Source organism: Nycticebus coucang, chromosome 4 (genome assembly GCF_027406575.1).
Source record: "Nycticebus coucang isolate mNycCou1 chromosome 4, mNycCou1.pri, whole genome shotgun sequence".
Lineage (NCBI taxonomy): Eukaryota > Metazoa > Chordata > Mammalia > Primates > Lorisidae > Nycticebus > Nycticebus coucang.
The window spans coordinates 31,144,153-31,170,478 of record NC_069783.1 but is presented as its reverse complement, the minus strand read 5'-3'; the positions used below and the strand labels follow the sequence as shown (position 1 = coordinate 31,170,478).

The following is a 26,326-nucleotide window of genomic DNA, read 5'->3' as shown; positions in this document are numbered from 1 at the left end:
CTGACAAGAGGGTAGTGTAAGAGGCAGGGCAGGCAGGACGGTCAGTCCTGAATTGGGAAATGGGAGCCCCTGGGCACTAATTTTTGTCGAGTAATTTGCAGGGCCCTTTCTCTCTACAGACCTTTCACATATGACCCCAGGCAGCCCCCAATAAGCTGCTGGATGATGACAGAGACAGTCAGTCTACCTGACTTTGAATGGAGTTAACTCAGCCCTGTCCCAGGTCTGACGGTTGTCTACCCAAGGTCACAAAGTGAGGCCCTGCATTCTAACTCCAAAGACCAAACTTCTAGCCGCTAAGGACTCTCCCTCTAGCCCAGGGCAAGCCAAACTGCGACCAAGTGAAGTCAACAAAGGCAGGTAAGGCAGGTTGATTCTTGCAACCACACGGTCTTGGGTCTAAATGATGCCTCGGTATCCAATAGGCTGTGTCTACATGGAAGGCTCAATCCATAAGCAGCAGAGCAAATGAAGAGGCGGACATGACCACCTGCACATACAGGCACACTCACTTTATCCTGCTGCATTTTATTGCACTTCACTGGATACTGCATTTCTTACAAGTTTTAAAAGGTTGTGGTGACCTTCAAACAAGCAAGTATATTGGTGTCATTTTGCCAACAGCAAAGGCTCACTTCGTGTCACCATCACATTTTGGCCGTTCTCACGATATTTTAGACTTTTCCATTATTATGATATCTGTTAAAGTGATCCATGATCAGCAATCTCTGATGTCACTATTGTAATTGGGGGCACCAGGAACCATAGTGAATTTAACTGATAACATTATGTGTGTTCTGACTATTCCACCGACCCCCTGTTCCCCAACTCTCTCCCTCTTCTTGGGCCTCCCTACTCCCTGAGACACAATAATATTAATATTAGCCCAATTAATAACCCCATCATGGCCACTAAGTGTTCAAATGAAAGGAAGAGTCACACATCCTTCATTTTAAATCGAAAACTAAAAACGATTAAGCTTAGTACAGAAGGCACGCCAAATGCCAAGACAGGCCAAAAGCGAGGCCTCTTGCACCCAAGAGTTAGCCAAAATGTGACTGCAAAGGAAATGTTCTTGAAGGAAATTAAAAGTGCTACTCCTGGCTTGGTGCCTGTGGCTCAAGCGGCTAAGGCGCCAGCCACATACACCTGAACTGGTGGGTTCAAATCCAGCCTGGGCCTGCCAAACAACAATGACGGCTGCAACAAAAAATAGCCAGGTGTTGTGGCAGGTGCCTGTAGTTCCAGCTTGGAAGGCAGAGGCAGGAGAATAGCTTGAGCCCAAGAGTTGGATGTTGCTGTGAGCTGTGATGCCACAGCACTCTACCCAGGGTGACAGCTTGAGGCTCTGTCTCAAAAAAAAAAAAAAAAAATGCTACTCCAGTGAAAACACAAATGATAAGAAAGCGAGACAAAGACAAACTTGCTGATACACAGAAAGTCTGAGCATTCTGGACAGAAGATCAAACCAGCCACAACATTCCCCAGAACAAGGGCCTAATTCTCTTCAATTCTCTGAAGGCTGAGAGAGGTGAGGAAGCTGCAGAAGAAAAATGTGAAGGTAGCAGGGATGGGGTTCTTGAGATTAAAGGAATGAAGCCAACTCAGTAACATAAAAGTGCAAGGTGAGGCAGCAGGTGTTGATGGAGAAGCTGTAGCAAGTCATCCAGAAGCCCAGCTAAGACCTGATGAAGATGGCTATGCAAAACACCACATTTTCCTTGAAGATCAAACAATCTCATACTCAAAGAATATGCCATCTAAGATTTCACAGCTGGAGAAGAGAAATCAATGCCTGGCTTCGAAGTTTCAAAAGACAAGCTGACTCTCCTATTAGGGTTTGCGTAGCTGGTGACTTTCACATGAAGTCAATGCTCATTTACCATGCTGAAAATCCCAGAGCCCTTAAGAATTATTCTATATCTTCTCTGCTTGTGCCCTACAAATTGCACCAAAAAACCTAGATGATAGCTTATCTGTTCACAGCATGGTTTACTCCATATTCTAAGCCCACTCTTGAGACATACTGCTCAGAAAAAAAGATTCTTCTCAAAATACCACTGCTCAATGGCAATGTACCTGGACACCCAAGAATTCCGATGGAGATATACAAGGAGATGAATGTTGTTGCCATGCCTGCTAACACAACATCCATTCTACAGCCCATGGATCGAGGAGTAATTTCGGCTTTCAGGTCTTTTTATCTAAGAAATACATTTCATAACGCTCTAGCTGCCATGGATAGAAACTCCTCTGATGAAAACTGAAAACCTTCAGGAAAGGATTCACCATTCTAAATGTCATTAAGAACATTTGTGATTCATGGAAGAGGTTAAAATATCGACATGAATAGGGGTTTGGAAGAAGTTGATTCTAACTTTCATGGATGACTTTGAGGGGTTCCAGACTTCAGTAAGAGAACTAAAAAATGAGAAGTGGAGCCTGAAGACAGGACTGAATTGCTGCTATCCCATGAAGAATTGCTCCCTACGGATGGGCAAAGAATGTGGTTTCTTGAGGTAGAATGCACTGCTGGTAACAAGGTTATGAACATTGTTGAAATGACAACAATGTATTTAGATTATTAAATATACCAGTTATAAAAGTTGATAAACTTTTAGTTGATAAGAGCCGTGGAAAGAAGTGAGATGACTCCAATCGAAAGAAGTTCTACTCTGGATCATATGCTATCAAAGAGCATCTCATAGGGCAGAGAAATCTTCTGTGAAAGGAAGTCTCCATAGATGCAGCAAACTTCATTGTTGTCTTATTTTAAGAAAGTCACAGCAACCACCACCCTGATCAGTCACCAGCCATCAAAACAGAGGCAAAACCCTCCACCAGCAAAATGACCTTAACTCACTGAAGGCTGATCAGATGATCGTCAGCATTTTTTAGCAATAAAGCATTTTCAAATTAAGGTACGTTTCAAATTAAGGTACATACACTGTTTTTTAAGACATAATGGTATTGCACACTTAATAGACTACAATATAACTTTTGTATGCACTGGGAAATTTTAAAAAAATTGTGTGACTAGTTTTATTGAAACATTGACTTTATTGCAGTGGTCATATCACTGAGGTATGCCTGTAAATACAGCCCTGACATATTTTTCCGAAAGTAACAAAACAACCAACAAATTATTGTTGTGTCACACCAACAAATTATGTACTATTTTCTCTCCACTAAGAAGGCAGGATGCATCATTAGTAAAATATGCATTTAGAATAAGATAGAGCCACATTTTCTCCTTTACCTACAAATCACCAAGCTTAATTACTACATCAGGGAGTTTCTAAAGAGATGACCCTGCTGGGTAGCTGCTAGATAAATTCTTTTCTATGGTTTTGTGTATTTTTTAAATTTTCCTTATTTTCTTTTTAACTGAGGCATGGTCTTGCTCTATTGCCCAGGTTAGAATGCAGCAGCATCACCATAGCTCACTGCAACCTGAAACTCCATGGCTCAAGCAATCCTCCTGCCTCAGCATCCCAAGAACCTGGGAGTACAGGCCTGTGCCACAGCACCCAGCTAATTTTTTTTATTTTTTGTAGCGATGGGGGTCTCCCTGTTATCGAGACTGGTCTCATACTGCTGGCCTCAAGGAACCCTCCCACTTCAGCCTCCCAAAGTGCTGGGATTACAGGCATGAGCCACTGTGCTGGGCCCTTATAATTAAAGACAGAATATTAGAGGGAAAAAAAATACTCAAGTGTTTCAAAGTATTTAAATCTTTTTTATAAAACAGTACTTTAATCATTCAACAACATTGTAAATTTCCAACTCTTCAAAAAATATACACACATATTAAACATTCAACTAAAGAAAAACTGGATGAAAAAATCCCTTATGTAGCAATCTTTGCACATTGTATTCAAAATTGATTAAATTCCCACACAAAGGGTCATAAATGTTGCCCAGGATGGAGTTCCTCCTGGGTCAGCTTCTCAAAATGTGGGCCCCCCATCAGCACAAGCCAGGGTGCTTACTAAAAACCCAAAGATTCTCATACGACAAAGCATTTTAACAAATTCCTCCAGTGGTCCTGCTAGACCAGTGGTTCTCAACCTTCCTAACGCGGCAATACATTTTCATTGTTAAAAAGGGGTCGCAACCGGGCAGCGCCTGTGGCTCAAAGGAGTAGGGTGCCAGCCCCATATGCCAGAGGTGACGGGTTCAAACCCAGCCCCAGCCAAAAACTGTAAAAAAAAAAACAGGGTCGCAACCCACAGGTTGAGAACCACTGAGCTACACAATCTGGAATCTCTTTAAAATAGCCTAGGAAAAATGGCCAAGGGATAACCAAAATCCCAGTGGCCAATACCCCCATGTCTTCTAACACCCCCTGGAGTAACCAGGACTCCTGCATCAGGGAAGAAATGGATTTAGAGCCACAGTCCAGACTGTGTGGTGGGGGCCGGACCAGACCCCACCCACTCATCCTTGGGTCAGTTGCCGGGGAATCCCTGAGGGCGCCACCTCTCCAGCACCCACGGGCATAGCACCCACAGGCTGTGTGATGAGTTGAACTCTGCTCCTCCCCCCTAACAAAGATATGTTGAAGGCCCAGCCCCAAGTTCCTCAGAATGTGACTGTATTTGCAGAGAGGGTCTTTACAGAGGTCATCGCCGCAAAATGAGGTCATTAGGTGGGGCCTAAGCCAATACGACCCGTGTCCTTATGGAAAGGAGAAATCTGGACACAGAGACACAGGCATAGAAGATGATACTGTGAGGAGACAGGGAGGCGGTAGCCACCTCCAGGCCACGGAGAGAGGCCCAGAATGGATCCTTCCTCACAGCCCGCAACAGGAGCCCTGTCAGTCAATACCTTGATTTGGGATGGACATCTGGCTTTCAGAACCGTGAGACCCAAAATGTCTGCTGTTCTAAACCACCCAGTTGTGGCCCTTTGTTACGGCGGCCCTAGCACACTCACAGGGCTTGGAAAACAACAAAGTGAATTTAGGCAATGAAAGCCAATCTGGCTGAGTGAAGGCTGTCTAGAGACCAAGACCTCAGAAGAGAATGTCTGATGTCCAGGCAGCCCAGGGCAGCAGAAAGAGCCACAGGACCTGAGGAGCACTGCTCCTCACCTGGAAATCATGCCAGCTTCTGAAAGTGCACCATCAAGGAAGTGCTCTCCACACTGCACAGCCCTGCCCAGGTAGCCTTTATCCCAGGGCAGCTCCTCGCTGCAGGATCTGATCTTGGTCAGTGCTGAAAGGTTGACACTGCCCCATACTCCTGAGTTGTTCCTTTCATTGCTAAAAAAGACTTGGAAGCAAAAATCTGCATTTTAGGAAAATTTAATTCAAGCTCCCAAACATGTTTGAGTATGTTTAGAATTGCCAAGACAACAAATAACAGGGTCAGAAACAGCAAATCCCTGTGACTGCCAAAAGGCTTTTCAACAAGCCAGGCTTCCTAAGGGCCAAGGGTTCACTGCACAGCAGAAACTTCAATAACACAGAGCAGGCAGGGGACAGGCGGTATGGTCAGCCGGCCCTCGGGCTGGAGGAGGGCTTCGCTGTGAAGGTTTAAGTACTATCGCAACCCTGAATTTATGGTTCCTAAATGTTTGTTTTAACTAGTGTTGAGAACACATATTTGACCCAGTGTGAACTTGACCTCTGGGTCCCTCTCCCTTCACCAGGCTGTCTGTGCTGCATGACAAGATTTTCCAGCCAAGCTCCCAGCACTGGAGCCCAAGGCGACCATCCCAGCAGCTGCCATGGTAAACCTCATTGCAGATCTATTGGCAAAGCAGCTGTCAATGGCCATAGCAGGCATATGAAAAATGTTTAATCATTTTGGGCCCAACTCCCAAGCTTGACTAGCACAACACTGAGCCAAGGGATAGGAGACAGCCCGAGAGAGTCCTCTGGGTCACCTGAACTCCAGCTGTGTCACACCCTCCTGAATGATGCCATCCACTGCTGCATCTCTGAGCACCAAAGGTACACATGACGATGTCTCCACTGCTTATAATTTAAAGAAAACTTCTAGAGTTGAGTTTTGCTTCTTTTTTTCCCCCAAAAGCATGGGCTGAATGCCAATGGAAAAGCAATGGAATATCGATTTTCTGTTTCTTGCTAAGGAGAGAACAAGTCATTTGATGTGCCATGAGTTAAGTGAGTAAAAACAGACCTACACTCTCTATAGCTGGCTGTGTTTCTCCTCTATTCATAGAACCTGGCACATGGTAAAAGCTAAACAGATATCCATTAAATAAATGGAACAACCATCCATGCATGTATGGAGGGCCTGCAGTGTGCCAGGCTCCCGCTTTATACGCATCTCTGCCATCTTTCCTCTTCCCTCCACCCCATCCTGCCAGCCTGGCCCGCTCTCCTCTCTCCTTCATTCTTTGGTGTTGTCTGTTCCCAGGTCCAGCCTCCTTGTTAAAGCTGAGCCTACTGGCAATGTCTCTCTCTGGGCTGCACTCAACTCTACAAGGGGGACAAAAGATTGGAAGAACCAACGTAAGGCAGCAGGGAGTGGGTGTAACCAATGCAAAAATGGGGGTAGGCCCAAAATGTTACGCATCAGAGGTATAACGTCCCACATAAAAGACAAAGTCCCTGAGCCACAAAACCCTCCTATAAATGTTAACTTTTTAGAAAAAGCACAAATATGGTACCATCTCTTTTGCCCAACACAATTATCCCTATCAACAGTCACCCCTTAGTAATAACAAAAAAATGACATATCCCAGGCTATGATTTCAACTCCTAAAGATCCATACACAAAGAGTATCTGGAAAAGCAACATTTATATGCAACTGGGCATCTCTATACAGTAACTAGATGGCTAGAGCCCTGAGGACCACCTCGGTGGTGCACATATCCATTCTTTGCCTGTGGGGGTCTGCTGCCTGTGTGTTGCACATCTCTTTGATTTGCAATTTAAGGTTCATTAAATCTTCAGTCCTCAGAAGCATTTGCCCATGGCCCATTTAAGTTTCAATCAGCTAAAAACAATTCAGGGTAGCTCAAAAGAATACCTTATTTTCTTCACTGCATTATGCAAGCACTAAACAACATGAATCCTTCCAATCTCTTATGCAGAAATATTTTTTCATCAACTGGACATGTCCAATACAAACTCGAATTCTTTTTTTTTCTTCCTTTTTTTTAGAAATAGATTGTCACTTTATGGCTCTAGAGTAACTGTGGCATCATAACTCACAGCAACCTCTTGGGCTCAAGCCATCCTCTTGCCTCAGACTCCCAAGTAGCTAGGACTACAGGCATGCACCAAAATGCCCGGCTAATTTTTCTATTTTTAGTAGAGACATGTTCGCAGCCTTGCTCAGGCAGGTGGAGTGCTAGGAGTATAACTGTGAACCAGCGCTCAAATTCTTCATTATTCTCAAAAGATAATGACAATTAGAAGACATGCCCAGTTATACATTTAAATGTACATGCACATTTTATGAAATCTTATTATCTTAAGGAAGAACTTCATAAGGACATATCATTGGTTCTTGTATTCTTATGTGTAATAAGCCATAGCTAAGTATAATTATTCAACCTTGCATAATATGGAAGTGAGAGGGGAAGGAGACCACAAAGGGAAAGAGGAAAATCAAGTCACAAATAAATGCAACAAGGTTTACTGGGCTTGATCCAATACTAAGCCCTAATAATATTTCTGGTTTCATCAAGGCTTTCATACCCATTCTCTTTCACTTCTATACTTGCAACAGCCTTACAAGTGCGACAGGGTTTTAGCACATGGAAAAATGCTAGGTCGGGCGGTGCCTGTGGCTCAAGGAGTAGGGCACCGACCCCATATACCGGAGGTGGCGGGTTCAAACCCAGCCCCAGCCAAAAACTGCAAAAAAAAAAAGGAAAAATACAAGGTCAAAGAAGTTAAGCAAATTCCCCAAAGCCACAAAAATGCTAAGGGCTTTAGTATTTGAACTCAGGCCTTCTGATACCAAGGCCACAGGTCTTTCCTGGTGTCACACTATTCAATTATGGACACAAATTTCACAGCATCACTGATAATCCTAGGGGTCTTATCTGAAAGCAGAAGGCTCTGCCATTTCTCTAGATCTCCCTGATTCTCAGCAAACAGTCCCCATTTAAAATATCCATCTCATGGATACATTACTATGAATTGAGCAATGACCCACCCCAGTATCCATCCCTTTTAAAAACACAATTATTCCTGAAGGGAGTTGTGATTTAAGTTTCTAGCACTGGGGTCTGAATTCATCTGTCAGACTGGGTAGTATAGGAAGGATCATCTTTTGAACACTGAAGCCATAGAAAAGGAAAATGATGCAAACTGCTTACATCCTGGTGCTACCCAAGGGCTACCTTCTAGGAGTTGGAAGGAAAATTTAAAAGCTATAGGAATTTGTTGTAGGTATTGTGAGATTAAACCAATGTAGCAACTTCCTCTGGAAGCTTCTAGTAACTAAGTGTTCAACCCTAACCTTTCTGACCAGCACCCCTCTGTGGCCTCTCTCTGGATCACCAAGGGGCAAGCCCAGCTAAACGTAGATATACACGGCTTTGCCTCCCTTGCCTGGAGAAGCAGCAAGCCATGAAGCAATTTCTCAAGGTCCAGAGCATCTCTGGATTTTCTAGAACATCTCTGGATTCCCAAATCTTTGGTTAACCTGAGAAGGGGGGAGGGGGGAAGGGAGGATCTACACTCTTTTCAGAGAAGTCACTCAATTGCATCATTTGCCAAGTAAACTTCTTAAAGCCCTTACAGCATTCTCTCCGACAGGCATCAAGGGGCATCTAACCATCTGTGAAATCCTTCCTTGAATTTTTAAGCTTTCCACAGCAATATCCTATTGCAGTGATGCTTGTCATGGATGGGCTACCTCCATGTTAAAGGCAACCGATATCATACCAGGTTTGAGTTACTGAGGAGAGGAGAGGGCACGTCATTTGGCCTGAGCAATTCTCAATTCAGGAAAATGCTGACGTATTGCTGTCAAGTGTAATCTAAGAGGTTAAAAAATGAAAAATTACTATTTAATCTAATTTAATCTAAAATACCGACAGCCCTGAGCATTTCAGACCTAGTGGTTTGAGTTCAAGAATCATGAGGCTTGTTCATGTCTGACATTACTTCTTGATCACAGCCACCATAAAACACACACACAGTTCCCTTTACAAAAATAAAGCTATTATGTCAAAGCCTCTCCATTTCCTTTGAGGATTAAAGGCATTTTTCAACAAACAAGGTCACTAAAATGATTGCGTCAGAATTCTTTTTTCATTCACTCACCGGGGTTTTAAAATCCCAACTATACATAAGACAAATGACTAAATTTTGCTTATTATGCTGCATCTTATAAGCAGCTGAAATTCTGGATAATTCCAATCCACATGAGATGCACAGAACATCTAAGAATGCTTAACTTTTTCTGTATAAGGGTTCTTTATTTCCAGTTAGCACCAGATAGCATTAACTTACCAAGAGAAGCCTCAAAATACATTTAACTTAGATCTTCAATGTTATGATGCACAAGGGGAAAAATTCCCAACGTTCTCAAATCTATATGCACTATATGAATCATTAACTTTTTTTTTTTTTTAGAGACAGGGTCTCACACAGGCTGAAGTGCAACGGTACAATCAGAATTCACTGCAGTCTTCAACTCCTAGGCTTAAGCCATCCTCCTGCCTCAGTCTTCTGAGTGGCTGGGACTCCAGGTGAGTGGCACAAGGCCAGCCTAATCTTAATTAACACATATTTCTAAAACACTGCTCAGCATACATATTAACTGAAGAAGCACTGCAGGGAACCCCACTCAACAGTTCTGAAGAGCAGTAAAGAGTGGGGTACTCCGGAAAACTACCAGGCCTAAAGGATGGAGGATTCTGGTTGTTGTTTTCAGAAAGCAATTAAAAACTATTGATGTTTTGGGCAGCGCCCGTGGCTCAGAGGAGTAGGGCACCGACCCCATAAACCGGAGGTGGTGGGTTCAAACCCAGACCTGGCCAAAAAAAAAAAAAAAACTACTGATGCTTTATTCCAGAATGAGGTGGGGAATGTCCCATTCCCCTCCTGCCATCATCTTCAATGTTTCTCATTTCTTGGGATCATGTTTAAATTAACTAGATTGTTTCTGCCACATGGCATACCCTCAAAAAAAGGGGAATTTTTTTCCCAACTCCTGATTCACAGATGTGACAGGGTGATTAATACCTGGCTGAGGGCAGAGGAATCTTGGGTGCACAGCACTGTCTTGTACCACTCATGGCTGCTGGCACTGATACTATTTTACCCTAAGCCAGCCCTTCCTGAGGGGCAATGCAGGCTGCATGGGGAGACTGTGCTTCAGACCTCAAATTCCCCGAGTGCATGGCCTCACTCTGCCTTCTATGCAGGGCCACTGTGAATAGGACTTACGTTTGGTGCACCTCTGGGAGCCAGGGGCCTTGCTCCAGCCATGACAGCACTGCCCTCCACAGACATTGACCCTGAAACAAAGCAAGACCCCCAAGTCCATCAGCAGTGACACTCCCTTAACAAGAACCCAGGCTCCAGCTCCTACGCTCCTCTGGATAGAGCCCTAACAGCCACCTGGGATGCTGAACCCAAATCTTCCCAAGTAGGTAAAGACCATGTATCAGGGAAGGACGGGAGAACCAAAAAGCGCGGTAACCTAGAGCTACACAGGAGGGAAAAAAGAGGTCCAAATAAACTGTTTAGTTAACCCTCAAATCAAAGTAGAGCCAAATTTATTTTGTATATCATACAGGCCCACATTTTTTTATTATTATTAAATCATAGCTGTGTACATTAATGCGATCATGGGGCACCAAACGGGCCCACATTTTAAATTAACACTTAAGTTTCAGAGAGAAGTGTCCAAAAAGGAGTGAGGTCACATTACCCGGAACCACCTCTGATGAGAAGGAAAAAAAAAAAATAGGCAAAACAAGTTTTCTGCTACACCCCAACCTGTCATTAACTCGGGGCGGGGGCGCACGGAGAAGATAGTTATGTGCGCCCAATAACAGAAACTTTCTAACCAAAAATTCGAAAGTTCTATCATCGCTAAGAACACCTGCCCCAGGACAGCAAACCCCACAGGTGCCCAAATCCACCATTTCCAGGATGCTAAAAAGGTCCAGGCCACAGAACAGGAGCTGGAGCCTAGGGAGCTTTCCAGCCAGCTCTCCCTCAAAGCAGGGAGCTAGACCAAAATTAAACTGAGTTGCGACGAGAAGTTTAATTGATGCTGAGGGATTTAGTTGTAGTGACCTCATATTTACGCCCATCTTCTAGGAGTAGCTGGGTTCGCGCACAGGAGGTTACGCCCCAAGCAGAAATGCCTTTTGTGTTTACCGCAGCTGGGTAACAATGCAATCGGAGTTTGGCGTCACTAAAAGTTCCTGGGCTTCCCCCGCACGCGGCTCTCCCCAGCGGCGCGCCAGGGCAGGCAGGGGCGGAGGGAAAGCCGGCCTCCCGCGCACGACCCCCCGGCCACCGCGGGACTCCGGGTGACCCGTGGGTCGCTTCGCGGGCGGCGGTGGGGAGGGGGTGCGGGCTTACCCCTGCAGCTGCTGCTTCTGGTGAACCTGCAGCCTCGAGCCCCCTCCACTCTGGGTCTCCTGCGGCACTTTGGAGCGCACGACTTGCCTGCCTTGTTTGGCGAACGAGGCGGCCGCCGGGTGACCGCCGGGCTTGGGGTGGAGCTGCCCGCTGGGGCCCCCGGGGCGCGCCGGCTCCGGCGGTGGTGGCGGTGGCGGCTGCAGCCCCTGCAGGGCCGAGCCGCCCGGCTTGCTCGTGCGCCGGGTCCGCTCCGAGGCCGGATCCGGGGAGGCGCGGCTGGGGGCGCCGGCGCCCGCCGAGCTGCGGCCGTACCTGGCGTTGAGCGCGACGTTGAAGGTCCGCGGGCGCCGGGGCCCGCCCAGGGGCGAGGCGCCCGCCGCCAGGCCGGGGCCCGGGCGCACCACGTATGTGATCCTCCGCACCCGGCCGTGCACGGACGCCGCGAGCAGCCCTGCCCAAAGCAGGAGCCCCCACCTGAGCCAGGCCCCCGCCATTGCGGGCCCGGGCCCTGGCCGTGCGGCTCGCCCGGTGCGGCCGCCCTCGCCTTTCCCCCCGCGCTCGGGCTCCCTGGCGATCTGCCGAGAGCACGGCCAAGGCGGGAGGAGGCCAACGCGGTAGCAGGAGAGGAAGTTCTGCGGGAGGCTGAGCCGCCCCAGACCCCGGCAGCCTGTGGCGGGGAGGAGGGGGCCGGCGTGGGGGTGGGGAGCGCGGAGCCCGGGAGGGGGGAGGGGAGCGGGCCGCGCAAGGTGAGGGTCGGCCCCGGCCGGGGGCGCGGAGGCGAGAGCGGCGAGGGCGAGCGCTAGCGCGCGGGACGCTTGGAGCAGCCCGCGGTGCCAAGTCTTTTAAAAAGTTGCTCTCCCGTGGACCCGAGTGTCAGATCCGAACAGCCAATCTCCGGCAGACGTGACGTCAGGCGGTGGATCCTAATTGGGGAAAGCGCGAGCCGGGCCCGAGGACGCGCCTCCGCCCTCCGGTCCACCGAGCCTGTTGCTCTGGTCTCCGGGGCCGCGAGTGGACCAAGGACTCCCCAGAGTTACTCAACGATCTTTTCTTTCTAGGAGTCCCAGAGAATTCGTTTGCTATTGATTGGAAATTCGGGCATTTTCCTATCCATGTTTGAGCGAATAACTCGGTGCGGGGTTTAGATTAAAATACCACATCGTGCCCCGGAAAGGACGGCCCGGGGTGCGCGCAGTTCTCCATCGCAAACCGTTACAGTTCTCTATGGGACCGTGAACTCGCGGTGACTTTCTGGGTCTGTAGCCGCTGGTACCCTGCTCATTGCCCGGCAGGTACGAGTGAGGGCGGGCAGCAGGGGGCGCCCGCGTAGACGGGGAAACCCGCTGTCAACCGCAGAGCCAACCCTGCCCTTGGACCTTTAGGGTAGGAGTGCACAGCTTAGGACCTAAGACAGCCCCAAGCCATTATTGTTAGTATTTGAAAAAAAAATCGGATCACTTCCCTGGACCCCTATCCGGCAGGGTCACTTAACCTGGAGATGACCCGAGACCACATTAAAGGAGATGGCAGATATTCTAGGGGACAGAGGCCCTGTAGGGTCATAGTGCTAAGAATGGTTTCTTTCCAAGGCTTTGGTTGTTCTCATTCTTATTTCTGGCTTATTCTTTTGTTGTGTCGTCTGGCTGCATTTTGGCTAGTAGACACTTGATAGAAGGTGACAATGGGTTACAAAGTATTAATGGAAAAATCATTTAAAGTTGAGGAAACTTAATCCATTAATCTAGTTTTTTCTGTACATTACAGAAAGTCCTCCAATATTTGATTTGGCATGAGAGGGCTTCGGTCCAGCTGCATGAGCACCAGCTTCCTGTGAGAGCACAGTCTGAGAGCCATTGTGGTAGAATAAATAGCCCTGGACTGGAGGGAAAGTTCCCGTCCTAACTCTACCCCAGATTAGTTGGAACACCATAGGCAGTTCACCTGTCCCACCTAAACCAAATCTTCTCCTCCCTTACATATAAAAGTTGTATCAAAAGTCCCTTTCAGCCCTAACAGTCTGTGTCTTGAAAGTTGTATTAAAAGACCCTTTCAACCCTACCAGTCTGCCTCTAAGAACACCCACAGTCCCACTGGATAGGCTCACTCACTCAGGTCAGCCTCTGAGCTGGGCTCATGTGAACCAGCTGAGAACATTGAGGTGGGAGGCTGGTGGCACTGGATTCTGTAGGAAGGATACAAATGTCTTCTCTGAAAATGGCACAGAGGCTGATGCTCTGGAAATATGAAGTATTGGGAGGCAGGACACCTTTGTCTTTGGAAAACTTCCTATCTGGTTAGGAAGAGAAGATATGAATAGATGGAAAACTTTAAAAAAGATAAACAACAACCGAACTAAGCAACACATTGAGATACTAATAGAACTCTCTCAAGAGAGGACCTTATACCTATGTTATAGTTCAGTCCATAATTCTTTGTTATCTGTAGGAAAATTCACAACATATAAATAAAACATTTCCTACTTGCAACTCAAGCGTCCACAGATGTCTTACCTCTCAAGTGGTGATCAGCAGTTAAAATGGATGGGTCATGGAGGAGAGTAGTCTAGCAGAGCTAACAACGTTCTGATGAGCCAGGACAGGAGGGGAAAGATGTCAGGTGAAAGGCTGGGAAACTGTAAAGAACAGCACCCCCAACAGGACAGGGAATGTCACTAGTGTTGGGTGATGGGTGACCTGTGTTGGGTGATTCATGGGCCCCAGGAGGAGAGATGGTAAACATCAGAGCTGCTTTTTGTAGTAAAGAGGCAGCTACCTGCGGAGGGCACGGTCTGGACTAGGCATCTGGGGAGCTGGTCTCTAGCTGCTGCTTTCCTTCCCATGGGAACTTAGTAAGTCATTTCACCTCCCTGAGCCTCCGTTTCCAGAGGTCCTGGGAATCTGCCTGAGATCCTTGTATTGTGGACGATAGGGGAGATGACCTTTATCATGTTCTATGGCTTGACAGAAAAATGTTTCCTATCATTAAAAATACATAATACAATCTAATGTAATACTGACCTCCAGCAGTGGTGATTTCACACCAGTCTTCAACCCAATTACAACCTGCCTTATGACAGATGGATGTATTACAATCAGATTGTCTCTGAAACATAACCACAGGAAAAAATCTCCAGTGTTCGTGTCAGTCCCATCCCTCTACACACGTTTACATGCATGTGTGTGTACTCAGCCATCAACATGGAAATAGACACATGAGTAAGCAGCTCCACTCTCTAGCTGCAAGACTCTACGAGTCACAGTTTTCCACATCAGTTGCTTGCTATTTCCATAACTAGCAAGATAATCCTTGAAAAATGTGTTATGTGGCCCATGTACTATCATATGAGATGGTCACTCATCTAAAACACTGAACTCACTATTATTCTGAAAGTGAAAGCCCAGTTTCTGTCAGACATGAGGACAGGTCTTTGCCAAGTCAAGACCCAGTTTAATGCCATGCATCCTGGACCCAAACCCCCCTAGGGTTCAAGGTCCATTTATATTGGCACTACACAATTTCCTGGTTCAAAAAAACAAGTCTTTAAAGATCTCATAAAACGTCCTGGACTTCACATGATTTTTACAAAACAATACTCAGATGAGCTAAGTGTAAATGAATCAGAAAAGAGGATTATGTTTCCCATAAAAAATCATGAGTTTGAAGATTAGAGGAAGAAAGAAAGGCTGGCAAATGCCAAATGTTTTAAAGCTCTTTGAGACCATTAGTCAAACGCAAAATGCAGCCAGGTTCCCTCATCTTTACACTTTATGAGTTTTGTAATTGAAAATCTTTTCCTACATTTAAGATCAGCTACAAATCAAATTTAGTGGCTGCTTATGATCAGAACTGCTTCCACCCATGTTTTCTTCCTGCCAAGGATTTCATGGAGCCCCTTTTAGTCTTCTGGGTTCATGAAGAAATTCTTAAAAAGGAAAAGAGAGAAGAAAAAGAAACAAAAAGTAGGCTGTAGATAAAAGGAAGAGAAAGAAAGAGACATCGAGGGCAAGAGGGACGAAACCGGTAGAGGGTAGGCAGGGAAAATGAGTGAGGTGCAGAACGGAGGGAGGATGGGAAGGGGGACAGAGGCAAAGAAGGAAGAGGAATGAATGGACTAATGGAAAAGGAAGGAGAAAGGGAGCTGACCAGTAGGAGAAAGGAAAAGGAAAAGGTGAAAAATGAAATGTAAGAGAGAAAATTTTCAACAGAACCTGTAGAAAAAATTTTTTCCAGGTGCTCACCAGGATTCTGGCAGCCTTTTCTGCACATCAGCTAGTTCTGACCTGAACATCAGCCTGTCCAGCTTTGGGCTAGAATTAAACCTGCAACCTTGTTAGGGGCTAGCACAGTGTGCTGGCTGCCCCATACCTCACATAAAGCAATAGGCCCAGGAAACCTCATGGTCTCCTCGATCGGGAAGCCAAAGAATCAGCTTCAGGTCAAGACCGCCCACAAACAGGTACCTCATCATTCACAGGCCTCCCTCAGCCTTTCTCTTTGTACTTTCAGCCATTTCATTGAAAAGTGGAGGGGGGAGACAAGATGGCGGACTGAACCCAGCTTTCAACAGAGGCTCCCGTCCAGAAGGAGAGTTAAGGGACAGGAATTTAGTAAGTATCCTGGTGGACTTGAGCCTCACCAAGAGAGAAGGTTGAAGAATGCACATCAACACCGCTGAGGCAAGCTGTGATCACAAGGACGCAAACAAAAGGTACAAAATCCACCACCAAGCGGACGGGAGTCCCCCTCCCCCATGGGACCGGCTCAAGAGCCCCACAATTAAACAAGCGGGCAGAAATTAAAGGCCCTCCCACTACACTCCACGGGAGAGACCTTCTAAAAACTGGACCTACCTCCCCTACTGGGGTGCCGTGGTGTTCTCCTGCCGGGCATAAAACTGAATAAAACTTTAAAAATCCTTTGCCGGCAACCCTGAATCCCCAACACTCCCCTCCCGCCCACTGAGGTCTGGAGGCCTGTCCCCCAGGAGTTCGGATCCTTGAGTGATTTCTCAAGGGGAGTGGACAGTCCCTGAGTTGCGACTGGTCAGCATTGACTCTGAGGCACGCGAGTGAGGAGAGGGCACGGGGCTGAGAGGGAGTCACGCCTCAGCGGCACTTCCCTGTGGTGCGGTGAAGCAGCCCTCCCTGTGCATCAATACAGCCAGACATAAAACTGAATGAAACTCTAGCTTCCCCCACACTCTCACTCGGGGTCTGGGGACCTGTCCCCCAGGAGTTCGGATCCTTGGGTGATTTCTCGAGGGGAGCGCACAGTGCCCGAGCCGTGACTGGTCAGCACTGACTCTGAGACACGCGGGCGAGGAGAAAGCACTCTACTGAGGGGGAGTCACGCCTCGGCGGCACTTCCCTGCGGATTAGGTGCAGCAACCCTCCCCGGGCAACATTACGGGGCGGGCACAAAACTGAATAAAACTCTAGCTTCCCTGCTGAGAGCTGAGAGCCCCTACTCTCACTCGGGGTCTGGAGGCCTATCCCCCAGGAGTTCGGATCCTTGGGTGATTTCTCGAGGGGAGTGCACAGTGCCCGAGCTGCGTCAGGTCAGTGCTGACTCTGAGACACGTGAGCAAGGAGAGGGCACTCTGCTGAGGGGAAATCAAGCGTTGGCGGCACTTCCCTGTGGTGCGGTGCAACAGCCCTCCCCGGGCGGGCGTAAAACTGAATGAAACTCTAGCTTCCCATCCACTCCCAATCGGGGTCTGGGGGCCTATCCCCCAAGAGTTCGGATTCTTAGGGGATCTCTTGAAGGGTGTGGACCCAGCATAAACTGCGGCCGCTCAGTGCTGACTCTGGGGTGCGAGACAGAGGAGAAAAGGGTCGGCTGAGTGCTCACACCAGAGCAGCAGTTCCCTGGAGGTAGATCAACAGCCGTTTTTTCTTTAATGGAAGAAGGGAAGAACGCTCACTTCTGGATATTCTGAGGCCACACCCCCTGTCTCCCTGGGCAACCAGAGGAGGCCACCGGTGAGCGGGGGATTTCCTGACACTGCTCACACACCCGGGAAGCTTCCAGGGCGGGGCTGACCCAGAGAGGTGATCGGACGCAAACCTCCAGTAGCAAAGAGGACACAAACCTCCAGCAGCAAAGACGTTTGAACTCAGAACAGCCCGTCTTCTGTAGGCGATTTCGGCAGGAACAGAGACAGAACCCCGCAAAGTTGTCTGTTCTGTTCTGTTCTGTTAGCAGCATCCATCAGGGACGGGGCTAAGCCTGAGTGAACACCTCCTTCCCATCACCTGCATCAAGCACTCAAAGATGTCAGGCCCCATCTCCTCCTGCTAGATAGCGGCAGTCTGCAGGGGCCTGGCAGACTTCCTTGCGATTCAGGCAGGTGCAAACCCCTGGAGTGTCTTTTCACTGCAGGCAACTGGGTTAGCCATCTGCAGAGATACCAGTGACTGGGTCCGACAGAGGGGCAAAGTGAGGAAGGAGACGTCAACCTTCCCAGACTGCTCTGTTTGCTGGGTGGCTCCTCCTGACTCCACGCTGCACTGGGGTGAGCTGTGTCAGAGGAGTCACCAGGCTCCTGTGATCCAGTTCCCAGAGACCTCTTGAACTCTCCCACCCGAGACAGGTGCCGATTGAGACAGTTGATTTGGACCCTTTGAACTGGGCTAATAGACTGAGGACTTTTCAGGCGGTGCCCTGGGTGTGCGGTTGTAGGAAGGTTTGATTCTCCTTTTCCAACTGGGGCCAGAGGTGGGCGGGTGGGGTGACTTAATTGTTGATTTTTCCAGACAGCTGAGACTTCAAGCTAGAGTAGAAGTTGCAATAGGATCGAACAGAAACCAGCTGAAAACAAAACAGAACCACTTTGCTCCACCACACCAGACAGGGCCCCAGTTTCTCAGGCCACAACACTGTACGGCCCCTCGATAAAGCCCCAGGGGAAAAACCAAAGGGAGTAAAATAACCATGGGGCGGAATCAGCGGAAAAACTCTGATAACATGAATAACCAGAATAGATCAACCCCCCAAGAAAAGATACGGCAGATGTGATTGAAGATCCCATTCATAAACAACTGGCTGAGATGTCAGAAATCGAATTCAGAATTTGGATTGCAGACAAGATTAATAAAATGGAATTAGGAATTCGAGGAGAAATTCAAAACTTATCTCAAGAATTTAACGAATATAAAGACAAAACCACCAAAGACTTAGACACACTGAAGCAAGAATTTACAGCCCTCAAAGATCTGAAAAATACAGTAGAATCCCTCAGCAACAGAATGGAGCAAGCAGAAGAAAGGATTTCTGACATTGAAGATAAAGTCTTTCAACGCTCCCAATCTCTCAAAGAGGAAGAGAAATGGAGAGCAAAAATGGATCACTCACTCAGAGAGCTCTCAGATAATTTGAAAAAAAGCAATATAAGAATTATAGGGATTTCTGAGAACGATGAAGTGGCCTCCAAGGGCACAGAGGCCCTTCTGCATGAAATTATGAAAGAAAATTTTCCAGACATGCCTAGAGAATCTGAAATTCAGATAGCAGACAGCTTCAGAACCCCAGCACAATTCAACCCCAATAAGTCATCCCCCAGACATATCATAATTAGCTTCACTAAAGTTAACATGAAAGAGAAGATTCTCAAAGCAGCCGGCGAAAGAAAACTATTACGTACAAAGGTAAGACTATTAGAATAACTGCAGATCTCTCTGCTGAAACTTTTCAAGCCAGAAAAGGGTGGTCATCAACTTTTAATCTCCTAAAGCAAAATAACTTTCAACCCAGGATCTTGTATCCAGCCATACTGAGTTTCATCTATGATGGAGAAATTAAATACTTCAATGACATTCTTATGTTGAAAAAATTTGCCATAAGTAAACCAGCTCTTCAGGATATTCTCAGACCTATCCTCCACAATGACCAACCCAATCCTATACCACAAAAGTAAACTCACTCAGAAACTTCGGATCAAACTCCAACTTCCACACTGGCGAAAGGATTAAAAATGTCCACTGGACCTTTGAAAAACTCGATACCCCAAATTCCACCAGATTTACCAATACTCTCCATCAATGTGAATGGCTTAAACTGTCCTCTAAAGAGGCATAGGTTAGCTGACTGGATACAAAAACTCAAGCCAGATATTTGTTGCATACAAGAGTCACATCTCAACTTAAAAGACAAATACAGACTCAGGGTGAAAGGATGGTCATCCATATTTCAGGCAAATGGTAATCAGAAAAAAGCAGGTGTTGCAATTTTATTTGCAGATACGGTAGGCTTTAAACCATCAAAAGTAAGGAAGGACAAGAATGGTCACTTCATATTTGTTAAGGGTAATACTCAATATGATGAGATCTCAATTATTAATATCTATGCACCCAACCAGAATGCACCTCAATTTATAAGAGAAACTCTAACAGACATGAGTAACTTGATTTCCTCCAGCTCCATAATCGTCGGAGATTTCAACACTCCTTTGGCAGTGTTGGATCGATCCTCCACCAAGAAGCTGAGCAAAGAAATCTTAGATTTAAACCTAACCATCCAATATTTAGATTTAGCAGACATCTACAGAACATTTCATCCCAACAAAACTGAATACACATACTTCTCACCAGCCCACGGAACTTACTCCAAAATTGACCACATTTTAGGTCACAAGTCTAACCTCAGTAAATTTAAAGGAATAGAAATTATTCCATGCATCTTCTCAGACCATCATGGAATAAAACTTGAATTGAGTAACAACAGGAATCTGCATACTCATACAAAAACATGGAAGTTAAATAACCTTATGCTGAATGATAGCTGGGTCAGAGATGAGATTAAGAAAGAAATCGCCAATTTTTTGGAACAAAATGACAATGAAGACACAAACTATCAGAACCTCTGGGACACCGCAAAGGCAGTTCTAAGAGGGAAATTTATAGCACTGCAAGCCTTCCTCAAGAGAACGGAAAGAGAGGAAGTTAACAACTTAATGGGACATCTCAAGCAACTGGAAAAGGAAGAACATTCCAACCCCAAACCCAGTAGAAGAAAAGAAATAACCAAATTAGAGCAGAATTCAATGAAATTGAAAACAAAAGAATAATACAACAGATCAATAAATCAAAAAGTTGGTTTTTCGAAAAGGTCAATAAAATAGATAAACCTCTGGCCAACCTAATCAGGAAAAAAAGAGTAAAATCTCTAATCTCATCAATCAGAAACAACAAAGACGAAATAACAACAGACTCATCAGAAATCCAAAAAATCCTTGATGAATATTACAAGAAACTTTATTCTCAGAAATATGAAAATCTGAAGGAAATAGACCGATACTTGGAAGCACGCCACCTTCCAAGACTTAACCAGAATCAAGTAGAAATGTTGAACAGACCCATATCAAGTTCAGAAATAGCATCAACTATACAAAACCTCCCTAAAAAGAAAAGCCCGGGACCAGATGGTTTCACGTCAGAATTCTACCAAACCTTTAAAGAGGAATTAGTACCTATATTACTCAACCTGTTCCAAAATGTAGAAAAAGAAGGAACACTACCCAACATGTTCTATGAAGCAAACATCACCCTGATCCCCAAACCAGGAAAAGACCCAACAAGAAAAGAAAATTATAGACCAATATCACTAATGAATATAGATGCAAAAATATTCAACAAGATCCTAACAAACAGAATCCAGCAACACATCAAACAAATTATACATCATGACCAAGTTGGTTTTATCCCAGGGTGTCAATATACGTAAATCTGGTTCAATATACGTAAATCTATAAATGTAATTCAGCACATAAACAAATTAAAAAACAAAGACCATATGATTCTCTCAATTGATGCAGAAAAAGCTTTTGATAATATCCAGCAAACCTTCATGACCAGAACACTCAAGAAAATTGGTCTAGAAGGGACTTTCCTTAAACTGATAGAGGCCATCTACAGCAAACCCACAGCCAATATCATATTGAATGGAGTTAAATTGGAATCATTTCCACTCAGATCAGGAACCAGACAAGGCTGCCCATTGTCTCCATTGCTTTTCAACATTGTAATAGAAGTTTTAGCCACTGCAATTAGGGAAGAAAAGGCGATCAAGGGTATCCATATAGGGTCAGAAGAGATCAAACTTTCGCTCTTCGCAGATGATATGATTGTGTATCTGGAAAACACTAGGGACTCTACTACAAAACTCCTAGAAGTGATCAAGGAATACAGCAGCGTCTCAGGTTACAAAATCAACATCCATAAATCGGTAGCCTTTATATACACCAACAACTGTCAAGTTGAAAAAGCAGTTAAGGACTCTATCCCATTCACAGTAGTGCCAAAGAAGATGAAATATTTGGGAATTTACCTAACAAAAGACGTGAAAGATCTCTATAAAGAGAACTATGAAACTCTAAGAAAAGAAATAGCTGAAAATGTTAACAAATGGAAAAACATACCATGCTCATGGCTAGGAAGAATCAACATTATCAAAATGTCCATACTACCCAAAGCAATGTATAATTTCAACACACTCCCTATTAAAACTCCACTGTCATATTTTAAAGATCTTGAAAAAACATTACTTCGTTTTATATGGAATCAGAAAAAACCTCGAATAGCCAAGACATTACTCAGAAATAAAAACAAAACAGGAGGATTCACACTACCAGACCTCAGACTTGACTACAAATCGATAGTGATCAAAACAGCATGGTATTGGCACAAAAACAGAGAAGTTAATGTCTGGAACAGAATAGAGAACCAAGAGATGAATCCAGCTACTTACCGCTATTTGATTTTTGACAAGCCAATTAAAAACATTCAGTGGGGAAAAGATTCCCTATTTAACAAATGGTGCTGGGTGAACTGGCTGGCAACCTGCAGAAGACTGAAATTGGACCCACATCTTTCACCATTAACTAAGATAGACTCTCATTGGATTAAAGATTTAAACTTAAAACATGAAACTATAAAAATACTAGAGGAGAATGCAGGGAAAACCCTTGAAGAAATTGGCCTGGGTGAGTATTTCATGAGGAGAACCCCCTGGGCAATTGAAGCAGCTTCAAAAATACACTACTGGGACTTGATCAAACTAAAAAGCTTCTGCACAGCTAAGACCACAGTAAGCAAAGCAAGCAGACAGCCCTCAGAATGGGAGAAGATATTTGCAGGGTATATCTCTGACAAAGGTTTAATAACCAGAATCCACAGAGAACTCAAACGCATCAGCAAGAAAAAAACAAGGGATCCCATTGCAGGCTGGGCAAGGGATTTGAAGAGAAACTTCTCTGAAGAAGACAGGCGCACGGCCTTCAGATATATGAAAAAATGCTCATCATCTTTAATCATCAGAGAAATGCAAATCAAAACTACTTTGAGATATCATCTAACTCCAATGAGACTAGCCTATATCACAAAATCTCAAGACCAGAGATGTTGGCATGGATGCGGAGAAAAGGGAACACTTCTGCACTGCTGGTGGGAATGCAAATTAATACATTCCTTTTGGAAAGATATATGGAGAACACTCAGAGATCTAAAAATAGATCTGCCATTCAATCCTGTAATTCCTCTGCTGGGCATATACCCAGAAGACCAAAAATCACAACATAACAAAGATATTTGTACCAGAATGTTTATTGCAGCCCAATTCATAATAGCTAAGACATGGAAAAAGCCCAAGTGCCCATCGATCCACGAATGGATTAATAAATTGTGGTATATGTATACCATGGAATACTATGCAGCCTTAAAGAAAGATGGAGACTTTACCTCTTTCATGTTTACATGGATGGAGCTGGAACATATTCTTCTTAGTAAAGTATCTCAAGAATGGAAGAAAAAGTACCCAATGTACTCAGTCCTACTATGAAACTAATTTGGGGCTCTCACATGAAAGCTATAATCCAGTTACAACTTAACAATAGGGGGAAGTGGGAAGGGGGGGTCGGTAGAGGGAGGGGGATCGGTGGGATCACACCTGTGGTGCATCTTACAGGGGTATTTGCGAAACTTGGTAGATGTAGAATGTAAATGTTTTGGCACAGTAACTGAGATAACGCCGGAAAGGCTATGTTAACCACTGTGATAAAAATGTGTCAAATGGTCTATGAAGCGAGTGTATGATGCCCCATGATCATATCAATGTATACAGTTATGATTTAATAAAAAAATAATAATATAAAAAAAAGAAAGAAAAGTGGGGGTGAGAGAGGTTAGCATGCATGACCTCGTCCGCCTTGATCTCTGCACCCATGAGAAATATAAAGAACCTTTAAAAATGAAGAATTATGGCAAAGATGCATGTGATGAAGATGTCACTATCTGTCTGCAGGCTATAAGGTCAAGATGGAGGCAGGTCTGCTTTGCAGAAAAAAGATGAGGCACCCTTTGGAATAGAGCCACAGTAGAATTGGGATTCACCCCCAGCATTTCCCTTCCCCTAAAGCACCTTTAGTTGTTATTCAACAAACATTTATTAAACAACTGGAGGCCCTCAGCTAACCTATATAGAGCCTTACTGCAAATTCAAAACAAACTTCCATTTTAGGTGAAGTTACAATAATAGGTCATTGGATTGCAACACAGAGTTGCCCCTGGGCCAGCAAGTGCCTTGTGCTAGCCCTGAGCTCCTGGCCATGGCCATACCTCTGCCTTCTTACAAATGTAGAAGAGCCAATCAACAAAAGGGGAACTCACTAAAAATAAAGTTCCGTATACACCGTGTCCCTTTTGATTATTCTGTTCCCCTTCTCAGATGCCTTACATACAATCAAGGTAAGTCACACAATGGGAGCTGCTAAAGACAACAAAATGACTCTGTCTGCAGCTAGTCAAAATCTGTTCATTTATTTTGCTGTCACTGATAGGTTTCTTGTCCATTTATTCAGAACTTTGGAACATTAAACATGAAACTACATAATAATTAAATTGTACTTACACTTGTCATTCATACCCTCCAAGCCTCATTGGGCCATTGGCTGGTCTCAATTCAAGGAAACACAAAGAAAAGATGTTCCTGCTCTCAAAGAGTTTGCTTCTTGGAAAACACTTGGATATACAATAAACTGAGATGAAGCTCAACAAAGAAATCTATGAAACACTTGCCTTTTGATCACAAAAAGTCTCCAGATTACTTTCCTTTCACTCTGGTAGACCAGTGCTAAACACTTCTTTGACCTTCCATTCATTCAACAGAAATTTTCCTAGTTTCCGCACTCAAATTTAAGTTCAAAGATGCCCAGACACCTGCAAGGTTGATTGAGTATCAGGTAGGCATTGATATTCCCTTCATTCAGAATATTCCCTTCATTCAGCTACTTATAAATTACGATCCTATTTTAAAAGGAACCCACTTTTCTTCTGCTTCAATGTTTTCCATGTTGTTGAATTGCTAGAATTACTTCTTTATTTAAATTTTAGGACCTTAGTAATTAGAATTATTTCTTTTGTCTACATTAGAATTTTTGCCCAATAGTACTAGAACATGGCACTAATTTAACCCTTGATCCTAATTATTTCTTTCTAAAATTGTCTCTCTACCTCCCATCAAATTGATGAAGACCTTATATAGTGAAAAAAGCAGTCTAATAAAAAAAAAGAAAAGAAGACCACCCATATGTATTAATTCCCATCCTTGTCTGCTTTGCTGAGACCCTAAGCCCTTCTTAGATTGCCACCTTTTTACTTTTTCTACCTAATTGTGGGTTACTCCCTCAAACAAACCTTTTGTTCCAACTACTTTTATTTACCTATTTTTTCTTCTTTCTCTTTGGAAGGAAAAAAAAAGACCCTGATCAATCACTAGTGGCAAATGTAAGACACCCAGAGCCCTCCCTCTATGTTTCCCTCCAAATCATTCTAATGAAATGCCTTCACCCACTTCAACTAAGTCCTCCTTCTCTTTCAAATAGAATTAAGGATTTTTTTTTTTTTTTGAGATAAAGTCTCACTATGTAGCCCTCAGTAGAGTGCTGTGGCATCACAGCTCACAGCAACGTCAAACTCTTGGGCTCAAGCAATTCTCTTGCCTCAGCCTCCCAAGTAGCTGGGACTACAGGCACCCACCACATCGCCTGGCTATTTTTTTGTTGTAGTTGTTATTGTTGTTTGGCAGGCCCAAGCTGGTTCAAACCCGCGAGCTCCAGTGTATGTGGCTGGCACCCCAGCTGCTGAGCTATAGGCATTGAGCCAGAATTCAGGATATTTTCCTTCCATGAAACTCTTTGGAACACCCTAAGCCTCAGTTTATTCTCTTTTCTTAACTCTTGTGATGTGTATAACCCATCCTAGCATTGAACACACAAGCCATGCTTTGTGTTAGACACAGAATATTTTTTGCAGGGTAAACTTTCTTTTCTTCTTGGTCATAGTAAGGTAAACCAAAATGAAGGTAAATTGTGGTTAATAATGCTTTAGGTTTGCTTAGAACATTTTGACTTGTCTTTAGCTGTTTGCAGGAAGAGTTCTACTGAGCAATGGGATTTGCCCAAATTTCACCCCAACCTGAATTACATTGCTTTAACTCAGTGCTTCTCAACCTTCCTAATGCCTCCTAATGCCGCAACCCTTTAATACAGTTCCTCATGTTGTGGTGACCCCCAACCATAAAATTATTTTTGTTGCTACTTCATAACTGTAATTTTGCTACTGTTATGAATCGTAATGTAAATATCTGATATGCAGAATGTATTTTCATTGTTACAAAGGGGTCGTGACCCACAGGTTGAGAACCACTGCTTTAGATGAATCTAGCAGTGGACCTGTGTGTGTGTGTGTTTTGGGGGGTTGGGGGAGTCCTATCCCTGAATTAAGGTTTGAGGGTGGAGG

At 44.8% G+C, this 26,326-nt stretch overlaps 1 protein-coding gene across 9 annotated transcripts in view; it reads right to left on the bottom strand.

Moving 5' to 3' along the window:
* The window catches only part of LTBP1 (latent transforming growth factor beta binding protein 1), a 476,142-nt gene extending 463,985 nt beyond the window's left edge, over window positions 1-12,157 (bottom strand). For 6 of the 9 annotated variants that reach the window (XM_053588219.1, XM_053588221.1, XM_053588220.1 and 3 more), the window contains exons 1-2: window positions 11,538-12,153; window positions 10,389-10,459 (exon numbers count right to left, since the gene is read on the bottom strand). In XM_053588219.1, the coding sequence (XP_053444194.1) occupies window positions 10,389-10,459; window positions 11,538-12,031 (565 nt within the window). In that variant the 5' untranslated portion in view covers window positions 12,032-12,153. Of the gene's footprint in view, window positions 1-10,388; window positions 10,460-11,537 lie in introns of all 9 variants that reach the window. The other 3 variants (XM_053588228.1, XM_053588226.1, XM_053588225.1) reach the window with 3 other exon arrangements.
* Between the last annotated feature and the right edge of the window lie 14,169 nt (window positions 12,158-26,326).